Below are 24,296 nucleotides of genomic sequence, written 5' to 3'. Positions count from 1 at the left end.
TACAGATTTTGTAAGACTGGGAAACAAAAAGAAGTCTGGAGTCAAATCAGGGCTGTTAGGAGGATGGTTAATGATTTCTCACTGGAACTCTCATGAAATTTCCCTTATTTGATGAGAGAGGAATGAGGAGGAGCAATGTCATGTTGGAAAAGGGCTCTGTACTGAAACTTTCCTGGGCATTTTTCTGCTAAGGCTTTAGCTAATTCTCTCTAAACACTCTCATAATTAACAATTTTTATCATTTTTTGTCCTCATATAAAAGTCAAGAAAAATGCCTTGAGCATGGAAAAAAACAAAACAAAACAAAACAAAAACCTGTAACCATGCTCTTTGCTCTTGACAGGGCTGCTTGTATCTCTTAATAGTTATTGCTTTGATTGTATTTTGTCTTCAGGATTATACTGGTAAAGCCATGCTTCATCTCCAATAATAATTATTTGAAGGAATTCTTTGGGATCTTAATCACACTTGTTTAAAGTTTCCATGAACAACTCTGCTCTTGTCTAACACTGATAGAGGCACAATAGATTTGGCACCTATCAAAAAAAAAGTCTGCTCAATTTCAATTCTCCAGTTTGAATTGTGTAAGCTGAAACCAGCTGAGACGTCTGTGATGCTGCCTACTGTTTCTGCTGTTAATTGTCAGTCCTCATCAGCTGAAGCATAAACAAGGTCAATATTTTCTTCACAAATTTCTATGGATGGTCTGCCACTCAAGGTTTAATCTTCAATACCATCTCATCCATTCTTAAAATAAGCCATTAATTTGTAAACTGCTAAATTCTGTGGGGCACACTATCACCATAAGCTCTTAGTAAACATCAGTGATTCCAACATTCTTCCACCCAAGCTTTTTAAGTTTGATATTTGTTCTTGCTTCAGTTTTGGGAGAATTCATGTTGCTCCAACAGGACTTCTTTTCAAACTGATGTCTTATCCTTTGTACCTCAAACCAGATCCTTTTCAGACATGTCATAACAAGTTAGTGTACATGCTGATTGTGAAAGAAAAAATTTTTTTCAATGCATGCATTTTTTTTCATATGCATTTTCCATTAACTTTGTGATGAGTCCTCATACAAGTTATAAAAAAAAAAGAAGAAATTAAAAGCAGAAGCTGAATGACATCAATGCTTAAAGTTGACTTAGAAAGAAAGACACAAAGGGAAACAAGTAAAAGAAGACAGTATAAAAAGATACTATACTCACGGTTAGACTATCTCCCTGACTTGAACATTTCAGAATAATCCTAACCATGTGTACACCTTAGAGAACATATCCATGCATATAACAATTTAGTTTTTCAGATAATTAAATTGTTATCTGAAATTTAAGTAAGCAATTAAGTTGGGATGTGAACTAAGAATAAACAGGTTCTTCAAGAGGTCATTAAGAAGTTCCCTTCAAATAAAAATCCAATGCTTTTAATAGGTTTTAGTTTCTCAAAGGTACTACAATTCTACTTACTTGATGGATAACATTTTAATTTGCTTGATGAGTAACACTGTGATCAAAACTTGCTTTACGGTATGGAGAGAAGTTATGGTGTTAGTATTGAATTGCAGTGTTCCTTAGACCATTATTCTTCAATGCCAACTCAGAGATTGGATTTACCAAGTCACACTGGGAAAAATGACTGTGATATAATATGTTAACTTCCATAGTAGTTTAACAGTTAAGAGTGGGTTCCAAAGGTATACAATCTAAGTTCAAATCCATTATAGCATTCTCTGTGTGATCATAGATGAGTAAATTTCTCATACTTCAGCTTCTTAAAGTTGTAAAATAATATTAACAGTTGTCCCTACCACACACAGCTGTGTGAGAACTAAATAATTCTGACAATTAAAATTATTAAAACAATGCCAGGCACCTACTAAGTATTCATAGTAAGTATATACTCATTAGATTAAAATTTCTTGTTATGTAAGATATTGGGCTAGAATTTTATGAAATACAGTAACACACAATAATAAAATCAGTAATAAATAATGTTCATTATGTTCATGGACTTAAAATCAAAGCTTAAATAAAAAATTAATTATTTCAAATTATTAGGTCTAGACACCATTAATGACAAAAGGGTTAAATTAATGTCCTATTACAATGCAGAAATAAACATTCTAAACACTTTATCACTTAGAGGTAAGTCGTCACCTGCCACAGAACCTGTCAGAAGACTATTCACATTTATGAATATGTATAGTATATGCAAATATAAGTGTATATGCAAGTACATATATACTGAAATTTATCTGTCCTTATTACTTCTTTGGTTATCCTATAGATTATATCAAATCCAGTCCCTAAAATGGAAGAAGCCAAAAGCCATAGTTTAGAGGAAGATTTTGAAGGACAAGCCACACACACAGGTCAGTGAAGTTAGAAAAAAATGTAATTATTAAGCCAAAATTAAGTGTGGAAATATGTTGTATTCTTTTTTGATACTATTTATCATGGAATTTCAGTAATATTTTCATATAGTCTTATAGAACAATCTAAAAAATATTTCAATAAATTAATTTGAAACAGACTCTTAAAGTGGTTTTATTTGATGTCAAACAGCAAGAAAAACACCAACTATTATTTCTTGCTGCCCAACTATCATTAGACCTCTCTGTCTGCGCGATAATTAAACCACTTTCCTCTTTACTTATCCACTCCACCCTCCCAATGAGCTTCCTTTGGTATTTTATAAACAATAGCAGACCAGAGGTAAATAAATGGCCCTTAATTTTAATTTTTTTGAATCTGAACAAAATAAAGAGAATGATAAAAACATTCTTGAATCAGATGGATTTCTAAATTCCCTGAAAACACCTAAGACTTCAATTCATTTTCTCCAGAGCCTATTTTCCTAATCTGTTAAATTTTCTCTGGATATCTCTGTGACATTTCTGAGAGCTCTAAGCTTAAAATCTATGACTTAAATTTTAAAATTCAAATTTCTTTTAAGTCTGTTGAATCTTATTTGTCTAGTGATCCCCTCTCTCTTTTAATAGGGACTAGAGCCTTTATATTTAGCCAGAAGTTTGAATGAATCCATGTAAGTACTAGAAAAGAATGCATAGGTATTCATTTTATAATGAACCATGTGGGGAATATCTTTCTAAATGTAACAAAATCAATGACTATTAAAGACAGATAAATGCAGCTATTTGTTTCTATTTCAGAGAACACTCTGAGACTCTCAGAAGAGATTAGATGGTTTACAAAGATTTTCTCAAAGCCATTTCAGCTTTGCTAACTGAAGAGCAGGCTTCCTTCTCATTGGTTGTCTTGGGTACTATTGTCCTTGTTTCTCCAACCATCCTTGCTTCCTTGATTAACAGTGTAGTGCCAATCTTAGTTTACTGTTTCTTCTGCAATAAAAGTGCTCCTTCCTAAAATCTGAGTTGCTTCACTATATTCTAATTTTTTAATAATTTAAAGTGCATAATTTATATTTTCATTAATGCAGATGTTTCTGAAAGATTCATTACCAAACCTCATTTAGCAAAATTAATGTGGAACAACAATTTTTTACGAACAGAGCAGTTGGAAATTTCCAGCCAAAACAAGATGTTGGTTTCAGATGCAGAGATGACAAATCTATTTCCATGGCAATATGTATACACATTTCAGTTGTGCAGACAGTCCTTTTAAAGATAAGAAATAATTTTTTAACTTTTTATTCCAGGACCCAAAGGAGTAATAAATGATTGGAGAAAGTTTAAATTAGAGAGTGAAGACAGTGATTCAATCCCACCTAGCAAGAAGGAGATTCTCAGGCAAATGTCTTCTCAGAGCAAAGATGACAAGGATGCAAAAGACAGACTGGGAAGGAAGGTAAGATAATGAAAAGCTGATCACAAGCCATTGAGAATGCATTTTCTAGTATGAGTCACATCAAAGAATATACTCAAAATATTACAAAATACAGTGCAGTACTGTTTACACTGGCAAAAACAGAAAATGAACCAAATCCCCATAGAAAGACATTCCATATTAGCACGCAGTTATTAAAGGAATGGATTATAAAAACGAGTTAATTTTAGAGGTCATTTCACAACATGAGGAAGCAAATCACAGAGAATGTTAAATTATATATCTGATGCTATAGAGCAATAAAATGACCTCAGAATATGCATATATAAATATATGGCAGGTGTGTGTATGGAGAGAAACACAGAAGGACACTCATCAACTTGACAATATTGGTAATTTGAAAGGATGATATTGGTTGGGAAGTAGAAGGCAGGCAGGATAACCCACAACTCTTTTTTTATAAAAGGTATTAACACTTTTTCCAAAAAGTACTTTTAAAAACTATCTCAATTAAGTTATGTAATATATATTTCTATATATACTAAGGGATGCCTTAAAACAGGATCTCTAAAGTGTTAGTGAACATTTTCTGAGTATTAGAGTGGCCACATTTCAGTATTTGCTACTTCCTGCTTCAAGCTTTTAGGCCATTTCTGAACCTTTATAATTAGAGTGTATGGTTTATATAATGATGATGATGACAATGACAAAAGAAACCATACTGATTTTCAATGTGGGGAAAATCAGCTGAGTGGATTGCTTATTTCCCTATCAGCGGGTATGACTTGTGTATTGATTTTTAACAGACTAGATCAGAAGCACGCCTTAGTCCCAGGCTTCTGACCACTGGAAAGATCTTCAAGGCACAGGTTTTTGGGGAGGCAGTGGCAGAGGTTTGGTTTCTTCACCAAGCCACTATGTGATGTGGAGAGACAAATTTTCCCATGTGAGGAACTGTAACAACACCTCCCCACTTTGTTTTAAAGAGATATGACGAGAAAATAAATCTGAAAGTGTCTTGAATATGTCAAATACCCATACTATACAAATGTGTGATGTGATGATTACTAAAAGTTTTAAACTAAAATTGAGTTTGGAAATGTATCTGAATGCCTAAGTATTTGTATGCCTGAATATGTGAATGAAATAGGTTCATAGATGAATGCTCAAATGCATCTTTAAATCAGTATTTGTGTGGTTTGGTATGTGAAATGTTCAGAAGTAGGATAGCAACTTAAAAATTATATAAAACATTTTAACAACATTTAGAGTTAAAACACATTAAATTTGTTTTAACATAATGATAAAATATAAAGAATAAAATAAATAAAATGAAATATAAGAGTAAGAATGAGGATACTAGGAAGATAAACGTAGGAAGCAGAAACAAGAGAAGGAAGGTGAAAGCTTCAGATGCTCTGCTTAATGTCCATCTCAGCATCTTCTGTAACATGGCTCTTCCCTCAGAGGTTATGGGGCTAATATGTAAAATAGTCTATGCAAAGTGCCTAAAACATTGCAGGTTCCCCACAAATACTAGTTTCTGGGCTTCTCAATTCTCTACATTACAAATTGACAACACTTGCTGTTTTGAGAAATTACATGATGATAAGGCAGCCACAGATGACTCAGCTTGGGGCTTCTTCAGCTTCCATGGTTCCAAGTTGTTCCACATCTATTAATCACATTACGTCCCACTGCGCCTTTATGTCCTTTTTTATTTTGGGCTGGTTGAAGAAGTGCTTCACATTCAATTGAATACATTAGGAGTGGAGGTAGTGCTACAGTTCAGCTGCAACAAAAAGTAACTGTCCCAGAAGATGGGATTTCGCATTTTCTCACTTTTGCCTAAACTAGTGGATAAGAATTACTTGAAGGGCCTGTTAAAACATGGGTTACTAGGCCTCACCCCTACAAGTTCTGATTCAGTTGATCTGGGGCACTGTCCAAAACATCTGCATTTCCAAGAAGTTCCCAAGTGATGCAAATGCTGCTGGGCCTCTTAACTAAATCAAGGAGCACCAAGAGTAGGAAAAGCTGTCTTGCACTCAACTTCCATCCTATACATTCCAAGAGGTCTGTAACTTATATGATAGAATCTTTCTAACAGCTTTTGTTGAGAGGACACTGATGTCCAGAGGCATTTTCTGGGGGCACGTTTAAATGTATGTGAATATGTGTACGCGTGTGCTTCTTTTTGTTGAAAGTTACTGCAGAGCAGATCTTGCTGGTTTTTTTCCATGCAAAGTAGTAGTAATTAAGTGGCATATTTCTGACAGAGATTATAAACATCTTGTGAATCAACCACATTCAGCAAGCGTTACACATTCACCAAATCATGAAATGGTTACTGAACTCCAATTATGTACCAGACACCGGGGCAGACAGTAAAGATAAATGAGACCAATAAAACCCCTGCATCCATGGAGTACAGCTAAAAAGCTAAAGTAAACAAGTAAACACAGGGTCAGCAATGTCGATTGCTATGAAGGAAGATAAATCTGTATAAAGAAGAGAGAACACCGAGGAGAGACTCCTTCAGGTAGAGTAATCAAGGAGAGTGACATTTGAGTACGAGCTTGAGTAAGACAGAGGAGGACATGTCAGGACTTGGAAAAAGGGGTCCAGATTGAGAGAACAGTAAATGCAAATGCCTTGACTTGAGAATGGATTTAGTGTGTGGAAGGAGTACACATTTCTGACTGGACTGTTTCTATTGTTTTTCGCATCTGTTCTCAGATGAGCATTCAAGAATATGAACTGATCCACCAAGACAAAGAGGATGAAAACTGCCTTCGTAAATACCGTAGACAGTGTATGCAGGATATGCACCAGAAGCTGAGTTTTGGGCCTAGATATGGCTTTGTATATGAGCTGGAAACTGGGGAGCAATTCCTGGAAACCATTGAAAAGGAACAAAAGATAACCACAATCGTCGTTCACATTTACGAAGATGGCATAAAGGGCTGCGAAGCTCTAAACAGCAGCTTAACTTGCCTTGCAGCAGAGTACCCGATGGTCAAATTCTGTAAAATAAAAGCTTCCAACACGGGCGCTGGGGACCGCTTTTCCTCAGATGTTCTCCCTACACTGCTCGTCTACAAAGGGGGAGAACTGATAAGCAATTTCATTAGTGTTGCTGAGCAGTTTGCAGAAGAATTTTTTGCAGGGGATGTGGAGTCTTTCCTCAATGAATATGGGTTACTACCTGAGCGAGAGATGCAAGCCCTAGAGCAGACAAATACGGACGAGGACATGGAGTAAGGATTCACTATGTCAATATCATATTTACCCTGCACACACTGAATGCTGATTTCAGTAGTATCTATATTCCTTTAGAGAACACCAAGTATGGCCATGGCTGCTCTAATTCAGAAAATAACACTAGTGACACTAAAATTGTGTTATTAGCATTTCTTAACATTAGTTTATTAAACTAATACAATGCTTTACTACAAAAATATTATAGTCTTCAGTGATTATTGTCTTTGTTAGCAGACAGGAATAATATTGTGACATTCTTAAAAACTCCTTCAAATTATGTGTTGTTTTTATTCTTTTTTTCTTCAAGATTATATGTACTTTTAAATTATATTATTAATTTTGCTTGCATAGTAACAATAAAATCTCATGATGAAATAAAATTTCTTTTTAGTCTCTTTTCAAATATTCACAGAAATATAAAGGCCAAAACTCTAAAGTCATCACTAAGTAAAATATTTTATATTTCAAGCAAATTAGTGCATAAGAAAACAGAAATATTAGGCTGCATTAAAGTCATAAAAATTTGTATTTGTTAAGGGAGAATGGAGGCAAGAATTTTTTAATTATAATAATTGAAATAATATTTAGCCGTAGCAATAATTACAATGACCACTTATTGATTACCTATTATGGACCAGATGTTATGCCCAATTTCTCTAGTGACTGTAAGTCTGCATGTAGATAGTATTATTCCTGTTTTATAAACAGGAGTGAAATGGACGTTCTACTCCCATTTTCCTTGAGAACATCTGCAAGTCTTTCTTCCTACACAAACATACAGATGTGCAAAATAAAATGTGATTTTAAGCTGTTTTTAAATTAACTGAAGAGCAGGCAGGATAAAAGAATTTCCAAGTGTCTGAATCAGAGTGGAAACAAAATTGACATGTGAGACCTGGCCTACTGCTGAAGACAACATGCTTCATAAGCACCAGAAGTGGAGTCCCTGAAAGATACGCACTTAAAGCAGGTTTGCACATTTCCCACTTGGTAGCCCAGGTTTGTCACAAGTTCTAGTCTCTACTCTCCTAAAGGATTATTTTATAGCTTCTCTTCTTTCCTTAAAATTTCTATACCCCTTGATCCCCTCCTAACATTTCAACATTCCACCCTGTTCATATTTCATTGAGAAAACAGAAGTTATCAGATGAGACCTTCCTCACCTTCCCACCACCATATCTGAAATGTGCACCTGTGTGTGAACACTACACTGCATCATGATGGAGAAAGTGTCCACGCCCCTGTGCTGTGGGGGTCCTGTCCTATCCACACAGCAATTTCCTCCCTCCCTTTCTCCATATTGCATTACTCATACTGACTAATAAATGGACTTTTATTGTTCTCAGTTGTGTGTGTGTCTGTGTGCAAATTGTTGAAATCTGTACTTAGTATAGAGTTGGTCTTCTTGTATAAAGTTAATTGAAAATGAATATTAATGGAGAATGGGACTGGGAATGGGAGAGGAGAGGTGGGATGGGAGTGGGGGTGGGAGGGTAGGTATGGTGGGAAGAATCACTACATTCCTAAAATTCTACTTATGAAATTTGTACTCCTTAAATAAAAATTTCTTTGGGGAATGAGTTCGTAAATAGCCAACTATTTAGAATATTTCAGCCTATAGGCCGGCGCCGCGGCTCAATAGGCTAATCCTCCGCCTTGTGGCGCCGGCACACCGGGTTCTAGTCCCGGTCAGGGCGCCGGATTCTATCCCGGTTGCCCCTCTTCCAGGCCAGCTCTCTGCTGTGGCCAGGGAGTGCAGTGGAGAATGGCCCAAGTCCTTGGGCCCTGCACCCCATGGGAGACCAGGAGAAGCACCTGGCTCCTGCCTTCGGATCAGCGCGGTGCGCTGGCCGCAGCGCGCTGGTCACGGTGGCCATTGGAGGGTGAACCAACGGCAAAAGGAAGACCTTTCTCTTTGTCTCTCTCTCTCTCACTGTCCACTCTGCCTGTCAAAAAAAAATTTAAAAAAATAAAAAAAGATATTTCAGCCTATGATTTAAAATTGCCAGCCATTATTCCCTTACTGCTCTCCCTTAAAATTCCATTTCTCAAATATCTAAGTTCCATCTTTATTCCTTACTTCCAATTTTTTTTCCTCCCACTCCAATCCAGGCTTTGTGGTGATTTTTGGTGATTTTTTTCTTTTTTTTCACTTTTATTTAATAAATTTCCAAAGTACAGCTTATGGGTTACAGTGGCTTCCTCCCCCATAACTTCCCTCCCACCCGCTACCCTCCCATCTCCTGCTCCCTCTCTCATTCCACTCACATCAAGATTCATTTTCAATTCTCTTTATATACAGAAGATCAACTTAGTATATATTAAGTAAAGATTTCAACAGTTTGCACCCACACAGAAACATAAAGTGAAAATACTGTTTCAGTACTAGTTATAGCATTAATTCACATTGAACAACACAATAAGGAAAGAGATCCTACATGAGTAGTAAGTGCACAGTGACTCCTGTTGTTGACTTAACAATTTGACACTCTTGTTTATGGCATCAGTAATCACCGGAGAATCTTGTCATGAGTTGCCAAGGCTATGGAAGCCTTCTGAGTTCACCGACTTTGATCTTATTTTGACAAGGTCATAGTCAAAGTGGAACTTCTCTCCTCCCTTCAGAGAAAGGTACCTCCTTCTTTGATGGCCCATTCTTTCCACTGGGATCTCACTCACAGAGATTTTTTTTTTTTTTTTTTTTTTTTGCCAGAGTGTCATGGCTTTCCATGCCTAAAATACTCTCATGGGCTCTTCAGCCAGATCCAAATGCCTTAGGGCTAATTCTGAGGCCAGAGTGCTATTTAGGACATCTGCCATCCTATGAGTCTGCTGTATATCCCGCTTCCCATGGTGAACCGTTCTCTCCCTTTTTTATTCTATCAGTTAGTACTAGCAGACACTAGTCTTGTTTGTGTGATCCCTTTGACTCTTAGATCTATCAGTATGATCAATTGTGAACTGAAATTGATCACTTGGACTAGTGAGGTGGCATTAGTTCATGCCACCTTGATGCGATTGAATTGGAATCCCCTGGCATGTTTCTAACTCTACCATTTGGGGCAAGTCAGCTTGAGTTTGTCCCAAACTGTACATCTTCTCCCTCCCTTATTCCCACTCTTATATTTAACAGAGATCACTTTTCAGTTAAATTTAAACACCTAAGAATAACTGTGTGTTAATTACAGAGTTCAACCAATAGTATTAAGTAGAATAAAAAAATACTAAAAGGGATAAAGTATTAAGTCATGACAAGGGCTGATCAAGTCACTGTTTCTCATAGTGTCCATTTCACTTCAACAGGTTTCCCCTTTGGTGCTCGGTTAGTTGTCACCAATCAGGGAGAACATATGATATTTGTCCCTTTGGGACTGGCTTAATTCACTCAGCATGATGTTTTCCAGATTCCTCCATTTTGTTGCAAATGACCGGGTTTCATTGTTTTTTATTGCTGTATAGTATTCTATAGAGTACATGTCCCATGACTTCTTTATCCAGTCTACTGTTGATGGGCATTTAGGTTGATTCTAGGTCTTAGCTATTGTGAATTGAGCTGCGATAAACATTAAGGTACAGACTACTTTTTTGTTTGCCAATTTAATTTCCCTTGGGTAAATTCCAAGGAGTGGGATGGCTGGGTTGTATGGTAGGGTTATAGTCAGGTTTCTGAGGAATCTCCAGACTGACTTCCATAGTGGCTTAACCAGTTTGCATTCCCACCAACAGTGGGTTAGTGTCCCTTTTCCCCCACATCCTCTCCAGCATCTGTTGTTGGTAGATTTCTGAATGTGAGCCATTCTCACCAGGGTGAGGTGAAACCTCATTGTGGTTTTGATTTGCATTTCCCTGATTGCTAGTGATCCTGAACATTTTTTCATGTGTCTGTTGGCCATTTGGATTTCCTCTTTTGAAAAATGTCTATTGAGGTCCTTGGCCCATCTCTTAAGTGGGTTGTTTGTTTTGTTGTTGTGGAGTTTCTTGATCTCTTTGTAGATTCTGGTTATCAACCCTTTATCTGTAGCATAGTTTGCAAATATTTTTTCCCATTCTGTCAGTTGCCTCTTCACTCGCCTGACTGCTTTTTTTGAAGTACAGAAACTTCTCAATTTGATGCAATCCCAATTGTTAATTTTGGTTTGACGGCGTGTGCTTCTGGAGTCTTTTCCAAGAAGTCTTTGCCGGTGAGTTCTCTCCTGCACCTTCAGTTTTTCACAGTCTCAGTTCATTAGCTCCACACATTCACTAGGTCCTAAAATAATGGAGGTTGCGGGGGGAGAAGCGGGTGGAGACGGGGTGCAGGGGGTTAAGCCGTCACCTGTGAAGCCAGGATCCCATATGGTTGCTTGGTCAAGTCCAGGATGCTCCACTTCCAATAGAGCTCCCTGCTAACGTGCCCTGCACCTGTGTGGGAAACCTGGAAGAAGCTCCTGGCTCCTGGCTTCGGTCTAGCCCAGCCCCGCTGTTGCGGCCACTGAGGAGTGAACCAGCAGATGGAAGATTGTCACTGTCATTGTCATTCTTGTGTGTGTGTGTTTGACTCTGCCTTTCAAATAAATAATAGTTTAAAAAACATAATGACAATTATTGTTCCTTATTTTATACCCTCTTCTATTAGCATGTAACAGAGTTGACTATTTCATTGTTGTTGTTTTTGTTTCTTTGGCAACACAAAGCTTGTCTGACTTCTATCCTACTGATTGTTCCTTCTAAGTTCCCTGTGCTGACTTCGCTAAAGCCTTACTCTACATAGATTTCTCTATTCCATAGTCTGAAATATCATTTTGATTCAGACTACTCTCAAATTCATATGTCCAGCTCTACCTCTTTCTCCAAAATCCTATGTCTGAAGTGGAAGAAGGGAAGAAAAAAGGACAAAAAGAAATGGAAATAAGAATTTATGCAACTGTACTAGATATTAGTGATACAAAATGGATAAGACAAAATCCTTAATTATGACCAGCTTACATTGACCATTCTCCAACATACGGTCACTGGGTAGTTTTGTTCATGAATCTAAAGCCCCATCCTCTTTTCTTCTTTATAAATTTGGAAAGGCATTTTAAATATACTTTGGCTTATTTGAAAGTTAATGAGAAACAGGTGTATCACATAGAGGAAAACTGCTAGGAGGGGGATAGGCAAGGAATGTTTAAAAATAATCCACTATGTTTTCTCCTACCAAATAACTGCTAACAAGAGTATTAATCCTTTATAGAGTTTTTGCTAATGACTGGACTTTAAAACTATAGCATAAAACGGTATCTCTGTATGAGATAGTTATAATTCAAAAACTCCACAGTAGAACATCTTAAATTGATAATTAATTGTGTGGACTGGAAGTAAACACTTAAAAGGGTAGTGGCAAGGCTGTGAGGTAGGATAATCATAGATCTCAAAAGAGAACAATACTTTAAGAATTTGAAGAATTCAGAATACAATTTTATTGAAAGCTGCAGAGTAGTAAAAACAAACTAGACAGTGAAAGAAAACTCTTATATAAGGAAAAGAAGAATAAAAATGAGTGCTTTGAAAGATTCCTGCTAGAAGAAAGCTTTACTTTTATAAGATATTTCTATCATGCCTTAATTTAGAATAGAGGTAGCAAGATTAAGCAAGATTAAGCCCAGGAATGTATTTAACCCATAATTGTCAAAACAAAAGTAACTAGGTGGCTCCTGTAAGGGGAGTAAGTGATGATAGCAACCATCCTCAAAATAAGCACTTGGTGACTAAGGGATGCCAGAGTGAGGCTTTGATCATAACACTCACCCGTAGAGTTACACAAAAGGCAGGACTTGACTAGAACATCTGAAGCCACTGCTGCAGAAATCTTGGATGTAAACACTTAATCTACTATTTTATTTGGTAGGAGGAAAGGAACAGTTCATTTTTCTTCAGCAGAAGAATGAAGTTTTCAATGTAAAGCTTTATAATGTTATAACATGTCTCAGAACAAACCACCCAAATAACAACTGGAATAGGCTTGAAAGAAAAGCCAAGAGTGTTGGTTGTAAAATAACAGGAAAATCCGTAGGGAACAGCAAATTTATTCTGTAAGTTGAGCAGCTCATTCATTCATTTGTTCACAGAACATGTACTGATAAGCTGTAATGTACCATGAGTGTCCCTACCTCTGGGAGCTCACGATGATGAAATCTGACCTTTAGACAAGCAACAGATGATGCATGCATCGCATTTGTGTGTCCACGTATCTGCCTTACGGGGACAGTTAATATCTCGAGCACTGTTGGCAGACATCTTAGGTTGGAATCCACTTCCTAACTTGGGACCTTGGGTAAATTAGTTAACCTCTCTGTATCTCTGTTTCCTTGTCTACAAAATAAGGGTAATAATGGCAGACTGAGTTGCTGTGGCAGAAAAAAGTCAACTATTGGGAACAGTACCTGACCCTAACTACTCAAATGTTAGTTATTGTGATTTTTAATAGATGTGCATGGGGTCCAGCACTGTGGCGCAGCAGGTTAACACCCTGGACTAAAACGCCGGTATCCCATATGGACGCTGGTTCGAGACCCAGCTGCTCCACTTCCGATTCAGCTCTCTGCTGTGGCCTGGGAAAGCAGCAGAAGATGGCCCAAGTCCTTGGGCCCCTGCACCCATGTGGGAGACTCAGAAGTAGCTCCTGGCTCCTGGCTTCAGATTGGTGCAGTTCCAGCTGTTGCAGCCAATTGGGGAGTGAACCATCGGATGGAAGACTTCTCTCTCTCTCTCTGCCTCTCCTCTCTCTGTGTAACTCTGACTTTCAAATAAATAAATAAATAAATCTTTAAAAAATAGATATGCATGGAGTAAGATACTGCAAATGGATTACAGATGACAGAGTAAAGATCGTATACTTATCTATTTGAATATATCTAGCAAATTCTTATCTCATAATGAAAACTTTATTTTCATTTTTTTCTCTTTTTCAAATATTCTACAAATGTTTGAGTGTCTAACACATATAAGGAATGAGGTTAGATAATGGATAGGGTAATAAAGGTGTATGAGACACAATCATCTTTCTTCTTAAAGGAAATTAAATTTCTGAAATTAAAATTAAATTCTGAAATTAATTTCTGGAAATTTCTGAAATTAAAAAATATATGGGATATTCTGCTTGCTAATGTTTGAGATCTTACATAGTAGTTCAGTGAAGAAGCTGATACCTACTCAGGCCCTTCTGATTGGCCAACATACACTCAAAGATCTATCGCATTTTTCTCTTACTATCACTATCAATGCCCTTTTTGAAATCTTCAATTTCAGTATACTCTCCTCTGATGAGAGCCATTTACTCTCCCAGTTCTCTCTGTCCTTTATTCTCAAGACACATGTTCATAAGGCTACAAACTGCTCAGCTCTGCTTTGTGATGCTGCCTTTTCTCCACTTTCACGGTTTCTGTCCTTACTACGCAGCCTAGATTAACAGGTGACATCAATGACTATCTGCAGGCACCTGCCATATTCTCATCCCTTTATTCTTCCTAAGTCCTAATTTTTTTAATCTCCAAACTTCTGATCATTTCAGTTTTCTGTTCCCAAACCACTTTCTGGTAAGTCCTACTCATGAAATAGTAGTTTTCTGCCTGTGATCTTCAGTGGGGTATGTGGCTCATTCAGTAAATAGCTCCCTCTTCCATTTCCCACAGTAGCGTCTCTGAACTGTCACTATTCTCCTCGGTCTCCTCCAAACCCTTTTGTTCTCAATAAATGAAAACACTTTCAATGTCACAGAAGAAGCTTAACCCACAGGACATGAATATTCCTAATTCCTTACCCTACATACAGTAACTCATCTATTTTCATTGTGGGAGGTTGATCCTACCATGTGTGCTTTTAATAATATTGTCACATTCAAATCTCACAGCTTTTATGCTCGCATTATATAATTTTAGCATCTCCCTCTATACAGTCTTCCCTCTGTGACCATGGTGGATTGCTTCCAGGACCCTCCACAGACACCAAAGTCTGCATATTCTTAATCTCTTCTATTAAATGGTGTAGTTCCTGAACATAACTTATGCACACCCTACATCTAGATTATTTATAATGCCCACTACAATGTAAATGCTATGTAATCAGTTGTACACAGTATTATTTAGGGAATAATGGCAAAGACAAAAAAGTTAGTACATGTTTAGTATAGATGCAATATTTTTTTTGACAGGCAGAGTTAGACAGTGATGGAGAGACAGAGAGAAAGGTCTTCCTTCCGTTGGTTCACCCCCGCAAATGGCCACTACGGTCAGTGTGCTGTGCCAATCTGAAGCCAGGAGCCAGATGCAATATTTCTTAAAAAAATTCTGACCTTGGGTTGGTTGAACCCACATATGTGGAGCTCATTCTTATAGAAAGCCAAGAGTATAAGCATCTTATCCACATCCTAAAAACAAGTTTACATCCTCAATTAAAAACTGTCTCTAGGCCAGCGCCACAGCTCAACAGGCTAATCCTTCGCCTGCGGCGCCGGCACACGGGGTTCAAGTCCTGGTCGGGGCGCCGGATTCTGTCCCGGTTGCCCCTCTTCCAGGCCAGCTCTCTGCTATGGCCCAGGAAGGCAGTGGAGGATGGCCCAAGTGCTTGGGCCCTGCACCTGCATGGGAGACCAGGAGAAGCACCTGGCTCCTGCCTTCGGATCAGCACGGTGTGCCAGCCGCAGTGCGCCGGCCGAGGTGGCCATTGGAGGGTGAACCAACGGCAAAAGGAAGACCTTTCTCTCTGTCTCTCTCACTGTCCACTCTGCCTGTAAAAAAAAAAAAAAAAAAAAAAAACCTGTCTCTGGTTCTTCAGAATTCTCACTAGGTCATCCTCTTTAGCATGTTCCTTCCTTTAATTGACAAACTGCAGGAAAAAAAAAAAAAGTGTATGTCCTTAATTTTCTCCCCTTTTTGCTGTTTACTTCTCTTCCTGTCAGCCTCAGCTACTCCACTGAAAATGGCTCTGACAAAGATCAGCAATGATCTCTATGTCAGGCAGGTCCCTGGCAGGAGACAGCAGACAGAAAAGGTATGACTGAAGGGAGGTAAATGAAGAGTCTAACAGGGACAAGGTCAGGACAATAGCAGGACAAAGTGACTACAAACCACAGGCCTGAGACACCCAAGGAAGCTTTAGCTTTTAAGAGAGAAACATTGGCCCTGCCCATCCGTGGCCCGGAAGTTAGAGAGCTGGTATAGTAAATAAGCTGAGCTCTCTCTTATCCTGCTTGCCTATTTTTCCTCAGCTCTCATTGTCCAAACCAAATGGATGTCAGAGGGCAAGGCATCTCTCCTGATGATCAGCATTCCTTGGACACAAAGCAAGATGGAAAAGTCAGAAAGTGGATCTCAAGAGGCAAACACAGGACACCCACACAATCACCTCACCACAGCACCCATCAGACTCCACAGGCCACGTCTTACAGGACCACTCCCAAAGTCCTTCCTCACCTGGCTTTCAGGATACCAGTCCAGATTCTTCTCTGCTTCTGTGACCATTCTTTCTTAGTATTATCTTCTGACCTTTCTTTCTTGAAAGAAAAAGTGTATTATGAAAAGAACTATCCAGAGATTTTAATTTTGCATCAAAATAAACTTATTTTAACTCCATTTTCCATGAACTTTTTGAAGTCCCCTTCTGAAACTCACCACTATTGACATTTTGGGCCAGTTAACTCTTTGTTGTGGGGAGTTGTACTATACGTTGTAGAGACTTAGCAGTATCCCTGGCCTCTGCCCACTAAGTAGCTGCCAGTGGTACTCCTCCCCCAGTTGTGACAATTGAAACTGTTTTTAGACATGGTCAAGTCAGACATGGTCTTCCGGGAGGTAAAATCACCCCTAATCAAGAATCATTTACCTCTATATACAAATATGTATCATCTGCTTCCTGAGTTACATGTGAATGGGAATTTAATTGCCATCAGCAGAGGCAGGCATTGTGGTGCAGCAAATTAAGCTCACATCCCCCATCAGAATGCCTGGGATCAAGTCCCACCTCTGCTTCCAATCTAGCTTTCAGCTAATGCACTGGGGAGGCAACAGTTAATGGCCCAAGTATTTGGGTTCCTTCCACCCACGGGGGAAGTCCAAATGGAGTTTCTGGCTCCTAGCTTTAGCCTGGCCCAGCCTGGACTGTTGCAGGCATTTGGAGAGTGAACCAGAAGATGGAAGACCTCTCTCTCTCCACCCTTTTCTTCTCTCTCTCTGTCTCTCCTTCCATTCTTGTCACTCTGCCTTTCAAATAAATAAATAAATCATCAAAAATAATTACCGTCATCACTAGGACTACTGCAAGCATTTCCTGGTTAGGCTTCAGAGGAACACCAGACTGATCTATAACAGACTGTCAGAGGGTGAGGGAATCCCAAGGCTATCAGCCGCAGAGCTGAAAGTCTTCTTGGAATATCTATTAGAAAAATGAAGAGAAGTGGAACTCTAAGAATGTTCTGCCTACCTTCCAAAATAGTTGGGGATAAAGACACCGTTCTGATGACCTATGACTTATGGGTGTGAATTAACTATTTACAGAAATACTGAGTCTCCCATTGTAAAGATATTCTTTCAAAAGAACATAAATGCAACAGCAACATTTCTTTAGTCAATATTCAAGACTTTGATCTGTAATTAAAAGTTTTAAACCTTAAAGAGACATAAAGACTACAACAGTATTGACAAATTAAAGATATGCAGCTTTTATTAAAAAAGTTATTATTTTCTAAAACAATTGGACTTCAAAATTTTTAATATAGAATAATTATTTTGCCTTTCTTTTTCAAGATAGGCAATTTTTCAACAACCCTTGTGCCTTAATATGAAAATTTTGAAAATTTATTTAAGAACAAGTTCATTTGTCTCAGGTAGTTGTTTATATGCTTTGTTATGAAAATAAAACACTTCATGAGTAAGATAAATATTAAATATAAAATTCCTGAAAAAGCATAAAAAGCCAAACACTACATAAGTTTTGTATTATTAAAGAATTTGTGTGAAGGCCTTTAGTACTGTGGAACACCAGCTTCGGAGGTCCCAAACACCATCATGACATTTTTTATAGTGTGTACACAAGCAAATATTCCTTGACGTATGGTGGGGTTACATCCCCAAAAACACTTCACAGGTTGAAAACCATAGCTGAAGTGCATCAAGTACATTTAACCTACCAAACACCACAGCTTAGCAACATAGTGCCCTGCAGAATGTCTGTCAGCGTTCCCCTCACCCCGACATGGCTCTCGAGCAGCTGTGCTGCACAGCATCACACCGCATATCACAGTCCAGGGAAAGATCAAAAGCATGGCTTCTATTGAACACCTATCACTTCCACACCATTATAAATCAAAAACTGTTAAGTTAATCATCATTAAGTTGGGGACCGTCTTATAATAATTTCATAAGTTTCCTCACTTGGAAGAACTGTGGGGACACAAGTGTCCTATCAGGTAAGCAGAGCAGTGTTTTTAATATGTTCTAGTCAAGGATGGAGAAATTGAAGTGTGTGTGGTTAGCTGACTTGTCCAGATTTACACAAATAAAAAGATGTGGATTCCAACCTAACCTTGGGCCTCCCAGTCCTACTAGCTATGCTTTCTACATTACAGCATACTTACCTAGCAGTTACCAACACAAAGAATTCATTAAAAAACGAAGTTGGAATTCTCTATATCTGAATTAATAAACTTCAGATCTGTATGTAAATTCTGCAGAAAAAACAAAACAAAACAAAGTTGCTGGCATCAGTAAATCCAACAACCAGTACAATGGGCTGTTGAAGACAGCAAAACCAGGTTTCTAGTAATTTCAGTTTTCAATTATGGATTTTCATTATTTGGGCATAACAACTGAAAAAAGCATTAAATTTTATCTTTACTGAAGCTCTCAGCCATACCATAACAATTTCAAAAGTCTGTTTATTTTTCAGGAATTTTTTTTGCCAATATACAAGAAAATATCCTAAAAATTCATTTTTCATAAAACCTGGTACTTCATCCCAGTCTGTTTTCTCAAAGTGTTCATTCCCTTCTCTCAATCTTATAGCCAATACTAGCTTGATTTAAACATATTATCTCAAAAAACAATTGCTTATTTTTAAATGTTTCCATCTATTCACTGCTGACAATACATAATTATCTCCCCTACAGGAATCCTATTCTGACAAATTGGATGCCCTTTCAACAAACAATGATACGGGCTAGCGCAGTGGCATAGAGTGTAAAGCCGCAGCCTGCAGTGCCAACATCCCACATGGGCACCAGTTTGAGTCCTCGCTGCTCCACTTCCCATCCAGCTCTCTACTATGGCCTTGGGGAAGCAGTAGAAGATGTGTGTCCTAAAATATGCACAGTAAAAATTGATAGAACATAGAAACTGCCCATCTACCAGCAGAAATTTCAGGACAGTTCTTTCTTCTTTGTTATCTATGTGATAACAAGTAACAAAAACTAGTATCTATGTATTAACCATATAAAAGCTTGAAGTAAATGAATGGCATATATAAAACGCTGTAACCAATAATTAGTGAAATAACCACTTTTTTCCCCTCTAACACACAAGGAACATTTTCAGAAGTTAATAATAAAGAAGGACACTATAGGCTGGTGCTGTGGCTTAACAGGCTAATCCTCCGCCTTGCGGTGCCGGCACACCGGGTTCTAGTCCCGGTTGGGGCGCCGGATTCTATCCCGGTTGCCCCTCTTCCAGGCCAGCTCTCTGCTATGGCCCGGGAAGGCAGTGGAGGATGGCCCAAGTCCTTGGGCCCTGCACCCCATGGGAGACCAGGAGAAGCACCTGGCTCCTGGCTTCAGATCAGCACGCTGCGCCGGCCGCAGCGGCCATTGGAGGGTGAACCAACAGCAAAAAGGAAGACCTTTCTCTCTCTCTCTCACTATCCACTCTGCCTGTCAAAAAAAAAAAAAAAAAAAAAGAACACTATAACACATCACATTTTAGCGCCATAATACAATTAAGTACAAATTAATAATATGCATATTTGTTATTAATAAAAATAAATACATACCCCTCAATAACTTGTTAAAACTGAAAACTTTAAAAAACATTTATAAAAACTTCTGTGATCGAGCAAAAAGAAAAACATTATTTAAAACATAAATTAAGAAATGGGTATTTGGCTTAGCAGTTAAGATGCCAGTTGAGATGTCCGTGAAATAAATTGTAGAGCCTGAGTTCCAATATTGGCTGTGGCTCCTGACTCTAGCTGACTCATGCTAATGCAGACAGATTCTAAGGAGGATTCTAAGGAGTAGCAGAAACTTGATGGCTCAAGTCATTGAGTTCTTGCCTCCCATGAGAGATTGGCATTTAAGTTCCCAGATCTCAGCTTCGGCTGGCCAAGCTCAAGCTATTTATGGGCATTCAGAAGAGTAAACTGGAGTTCTCTGTATCTCTCTCTATCTCTATCATCTCTATCTCTATCTCTATTTCTATCTGTATCTCAAAATTCAGGGTGGTCAAGTAAGTAAATAAATTTTTTTAAATGTCTAAAAAACATAAATTACAAAAGAAGACTTAAAATAAGTGTCCTGGATGTCTAACTTCCAAAATTAGGAAAATAAGATAAACCAACAAAATTTTAAAAATGAGGAAATAAATATAAGCAGAAATCAATGATATATAACTTTATAGGCAGATTCCACAATGCCAAAGGTGGGTCTTTAAAAGACTAAAAGAGTAGAGAAATACCTGCCAGATTGATGGGGCATAGTGAAGGCAGGAGTGGGGGAGGAGAGATGTAAATAAACATAAGGAATTTAAAAATATATATGCACAGATGAAGGTGAGACTAAAAAATGAAGATACATTATAAGCAACTTAACACCAACAAACTTGAAAATAGACAAGGTGGGATATTTTCTAGAAAAATACAACCATACTAATTTAAGAAAAAAAGAAATTCTGAGACTAGGAAAGAAACCAGAACAGAAGTTTTAAAATACTACTTCCCAAAAAATACATCTAGATGTATTCACAAGTTCATTCTATCGAGCTGATAAGAAATAAGTCATTTTGTAAAGTGTTGTTCAGAGAATAAAAATAATCACAGCTCATTACTAAACTTGCATAATTGTGGGGCCAGTGCTGTAGTGCAGAGGATTAGGCTGACATCTGCAGCACTGGCATCCTACATGGGCACCAGTTCAAGTCCCAGCTGCTCCACTTCCAATTCAGCTCCCTGCTAATGGCCTGGAAAAACAGGAGATGGCCCCAGTGCTTCGGTCCTTGCACCCATGTGGGAGACCTAGAAGAACCTCCTGGCTCCTAGCTTGGGCCTGGGCCAGCCTTGGCTATTGTGGTCATTTGGGGAGTGAACCAGCAGGTAAGATCTCTCTCTTCTCCTCCCCTCCCCTCCCCTCCCCTCCCCTCCCCTCCCCTCTCCTTTCTTCCTCTCCTCTCCTCTCCTCTCCTCTCCTCTCCTCTCTTCTCCCCTCCTCTCCCTTCCTCCCCTCCCCTCCCCTCTCCTCTCTTCTCTTCTCTTCTCTCTCTTTCAAACAAGTAAGTAAATCTTTAAACTATTATAATCTTGATACCAAAACTGGGAAATGACAAACTAATGTCACTTCTGATACAGACGCCAAGATTCTAAATAAAATATTAGCAAATAAAATGAAACACTTTATGTAAAAGATGAAAGCTGACCGAGTTGGATTTGTTGCAAGAATACAAGGCCACAGCTATGGTTAGTGTTCCTCCTCTAGCAGTGATCTCTTTTGCTGCTGGCAGCACTGCCTAGGCCCCCTCCGATCTCCATGCCACGCAAGAGCAGCTACCCAAAGCTTTCACAGATCCAGTAACTACTCTCTCAGACTACATGAGCCAAATCTTCTGTCCATCATGCCCAGAAACCAACCATCTCAACTACACTGAGACTAAAGCAGCCCTGATTTTTAACCTTGCACTTCTTTACCACAGCATCCAACACGCAAGCTTTCCTGACACCCTTTCTCTGCACCTTCCCACACCCTGCTCCTTGCCCATTCCAAGTCTGCCCTTTGCCATAAAACTCTGCTGAGCCCTAGTCCCCATCACAATCTGCAACGCCAAGCTCTCTGAAATCAGCACATTTCCCAAATTTTTACCGTTTTCTCTGAGCATTCCTTCCACAGTTCTGCCATAACTAAAACCAGGCTCTTCAAAGAAAGTACATTTTTTCCCCTTAATAGCTTTCAAATTGTGATTCTGTATTATTTCACGGATCATTAGTCCCACGGACTTCATAAATATCTTGCCACGGATCATTAGTCCCACGGACTCTATAAATATCTTTTGTATATTTAAGGCTCATGCTATTTGTGTGTAGCACTTTCTTCTCACCTTATGTCAACTCTTGGCCAATAGCTCCCTTGCTTTTAGAGTCCAATTTCCCATCTCTGAGGAATCTTACACTCATATGTTTTTCGTTCTGTACAGTCATCCTCTTTTAGTTCTACATGATTGTTTCATCCTTATCTTTCCCTTTAATATGTATATGCCAACCGCCAGTAGGTATAGCAAGTCACTTTCCTGAACTTCAGCTTCTCAATTGTTAAAGGTCTGATAAAAGTGAAATTACTTTGTAAATTGTAAAGCAATATTTAATAAGATTTAACATTCTTAGAATTCATTCCAAGCTAAAGATCAAGAGAATTAACTGACTTCCCAAGGTTTTATTATATCTTATTTGGCAGACCTAGGGATATAACTCAAATATCCATAATTAATAATTAAAAACTTGAAAATATTTTCAATAATGCTACCTTGAAAGCACAGAAAAATTTTATTGAAATTTTTAACTATTTTTGTTCAGAGAGAAATACTGTAATCTATCATCTCAGCTTATTGACATTCAGAATTTTAATCACAGGGTTAGGCATCTGGTATATCTACAACGAAATTGGATTTGACTAAAATAGAACCTAAGACCGGATTAAACTACCTTCATCCCTATCATTAAGATCTCCTTCACAATTATGTAAACGAAATATCTGTTCAACACACTGAACAAACTAAATGAAGGAGATTTTTTTCCTAAAATGTCACATCTTTTTAACTAAGAAGTTTTCTACAGGGCTCTTTTGAAATCAGAATTTCAGAAGTTCCATGGTATAGTAAAAAAAATAGCTTTATTTGATGGCTCTAAGTATATTTTTAAAATGTTTTTCAAACATGAAAAAATAAGGAGTAATGTATTTCTGATTATTGAAACTAAAATAATTATTGGTTCATATATCTACTGTTCTTAACTATATGTGCTTCTGGATGATACTTAATGAGTATTTCAATCCTATCCATCAAATTTGAATCTACTTAATAAAACTTTGCTCTGCTTACAATGTATTATATAAATGCAATGAGATAATGAACATGAAGACACTTCTAAAATGGCAAAAGCAGAAACAAATTATCACTTTTACTTTTTATCCTTTGTCCTTCATAATTACTAAGTGAAAACCGATTAATATTAGTTTACTTTTGTGTAAAGATTATAAACTTTGTAAGAACTCAACTAGTGCATATTTATTAGCATACTTGATTTTCCCAGTGTAAGTATCAGCATAAAGATAAAATGAAGGACAATTTGTACAAATTTATTGTGTATTACTTTAGACAAACTTAATGAAGTTATAATACTTTGATTACTCCCATCTATGTTGATCACATATTTATGAGCCTAATGACTGTTGAGCATTACAAGAAGGTAAAAGGAGGGGCAGGCGCTGTGGCTCACTTGGTTAATCCTCCGCCTGCAGTGCCGGCATCCCATATGGGCACCAGGTTCTAGTCCCGGTTACTCCTCTTCCAGTCCAGCTCACTGCTATGGCCCGGGAGGGCAGTGGAGGATGGTCCAAGTGCTTGGACCCTGCATCCGCATGGGAGACCAGGAGGAAGCACCTGGCTCCTGGCTTCAGATCAGCATAGTTCTGGCCGTAGCAGCCATTTGGAGGGTGAACCAACGGAAGGAAGACCTTTCTGTCTCTCTCTAACTCTATCAGTCAAATAAAAAAAAAAAGAAAAAAGAAGGTAAAAGAAATTTCACGTGTCCACAAAAATGTCACAGCATAAAGGACAGAGGTAGAGCCACTGTAGTAGTAAAAAACAGGCTATGTTGGCCGACGCCGTGGCTCAATAGGCTAATCCTCTGCCTGCGGCGCTGGCACTCCGGGTTCTAGTCCCAGTTGGGGCGCTGGATTCTGTGCCGGTTGCTCCTCTTCCAGTCCAGCTCTCTGCTGTGGCCCAGGAGTGCAGTGGAGGA

The 24,296-nt window shown here is 38.3% G+C and overlaps 1 protein-coding gene across 1 annotated transcript; it reads left to right on the top strand.

Annotated features, from left to right (window-relative positions):
- The first annotated feature begins 2,292 nt into the window (after window positions 1–2,292).
- Window positions 2,293–7,070, top strand: PDC (phosducin). The gene is made up of 3 exons (XM_062211249.1): window positions 2,293–2,371; window positions 3,679–3,827; window positions 6,546–7,070. The coding sequence occupies exons 1-3, from the start codon at window positions 2,311–2,313 to the stop codon at window positions 7,068–7,070; spliced, it is 735 nt and encodes a 244-aa protein (XP_062067233.1). The 5' UTR covers window positions 2,293–2,310.
- The last annotated feature ends 17,226 nt before the right edge of the window (window positions 7,071–24,296 follow it).

Source organism: Lepus europaeus, chromosome 14 (assembly GCF_033115175.1).
Source record: "Lepus europaeus isolate LE1 chromosome 14, mLepTim1.pri, whole genome shotgun sequence".
Classification (NCBI taxonomy): Eukaryota; Metazoa; Chordata; class Mammalia; order Lagomorpha; family Leporidae; genus Lepus; species Lepus europaeus.
The sequence above is the reverse complement of the archived record's forward strand: the minus strand, read 5'-3'. Positions and strand labels throughout refer to the sequence as shown.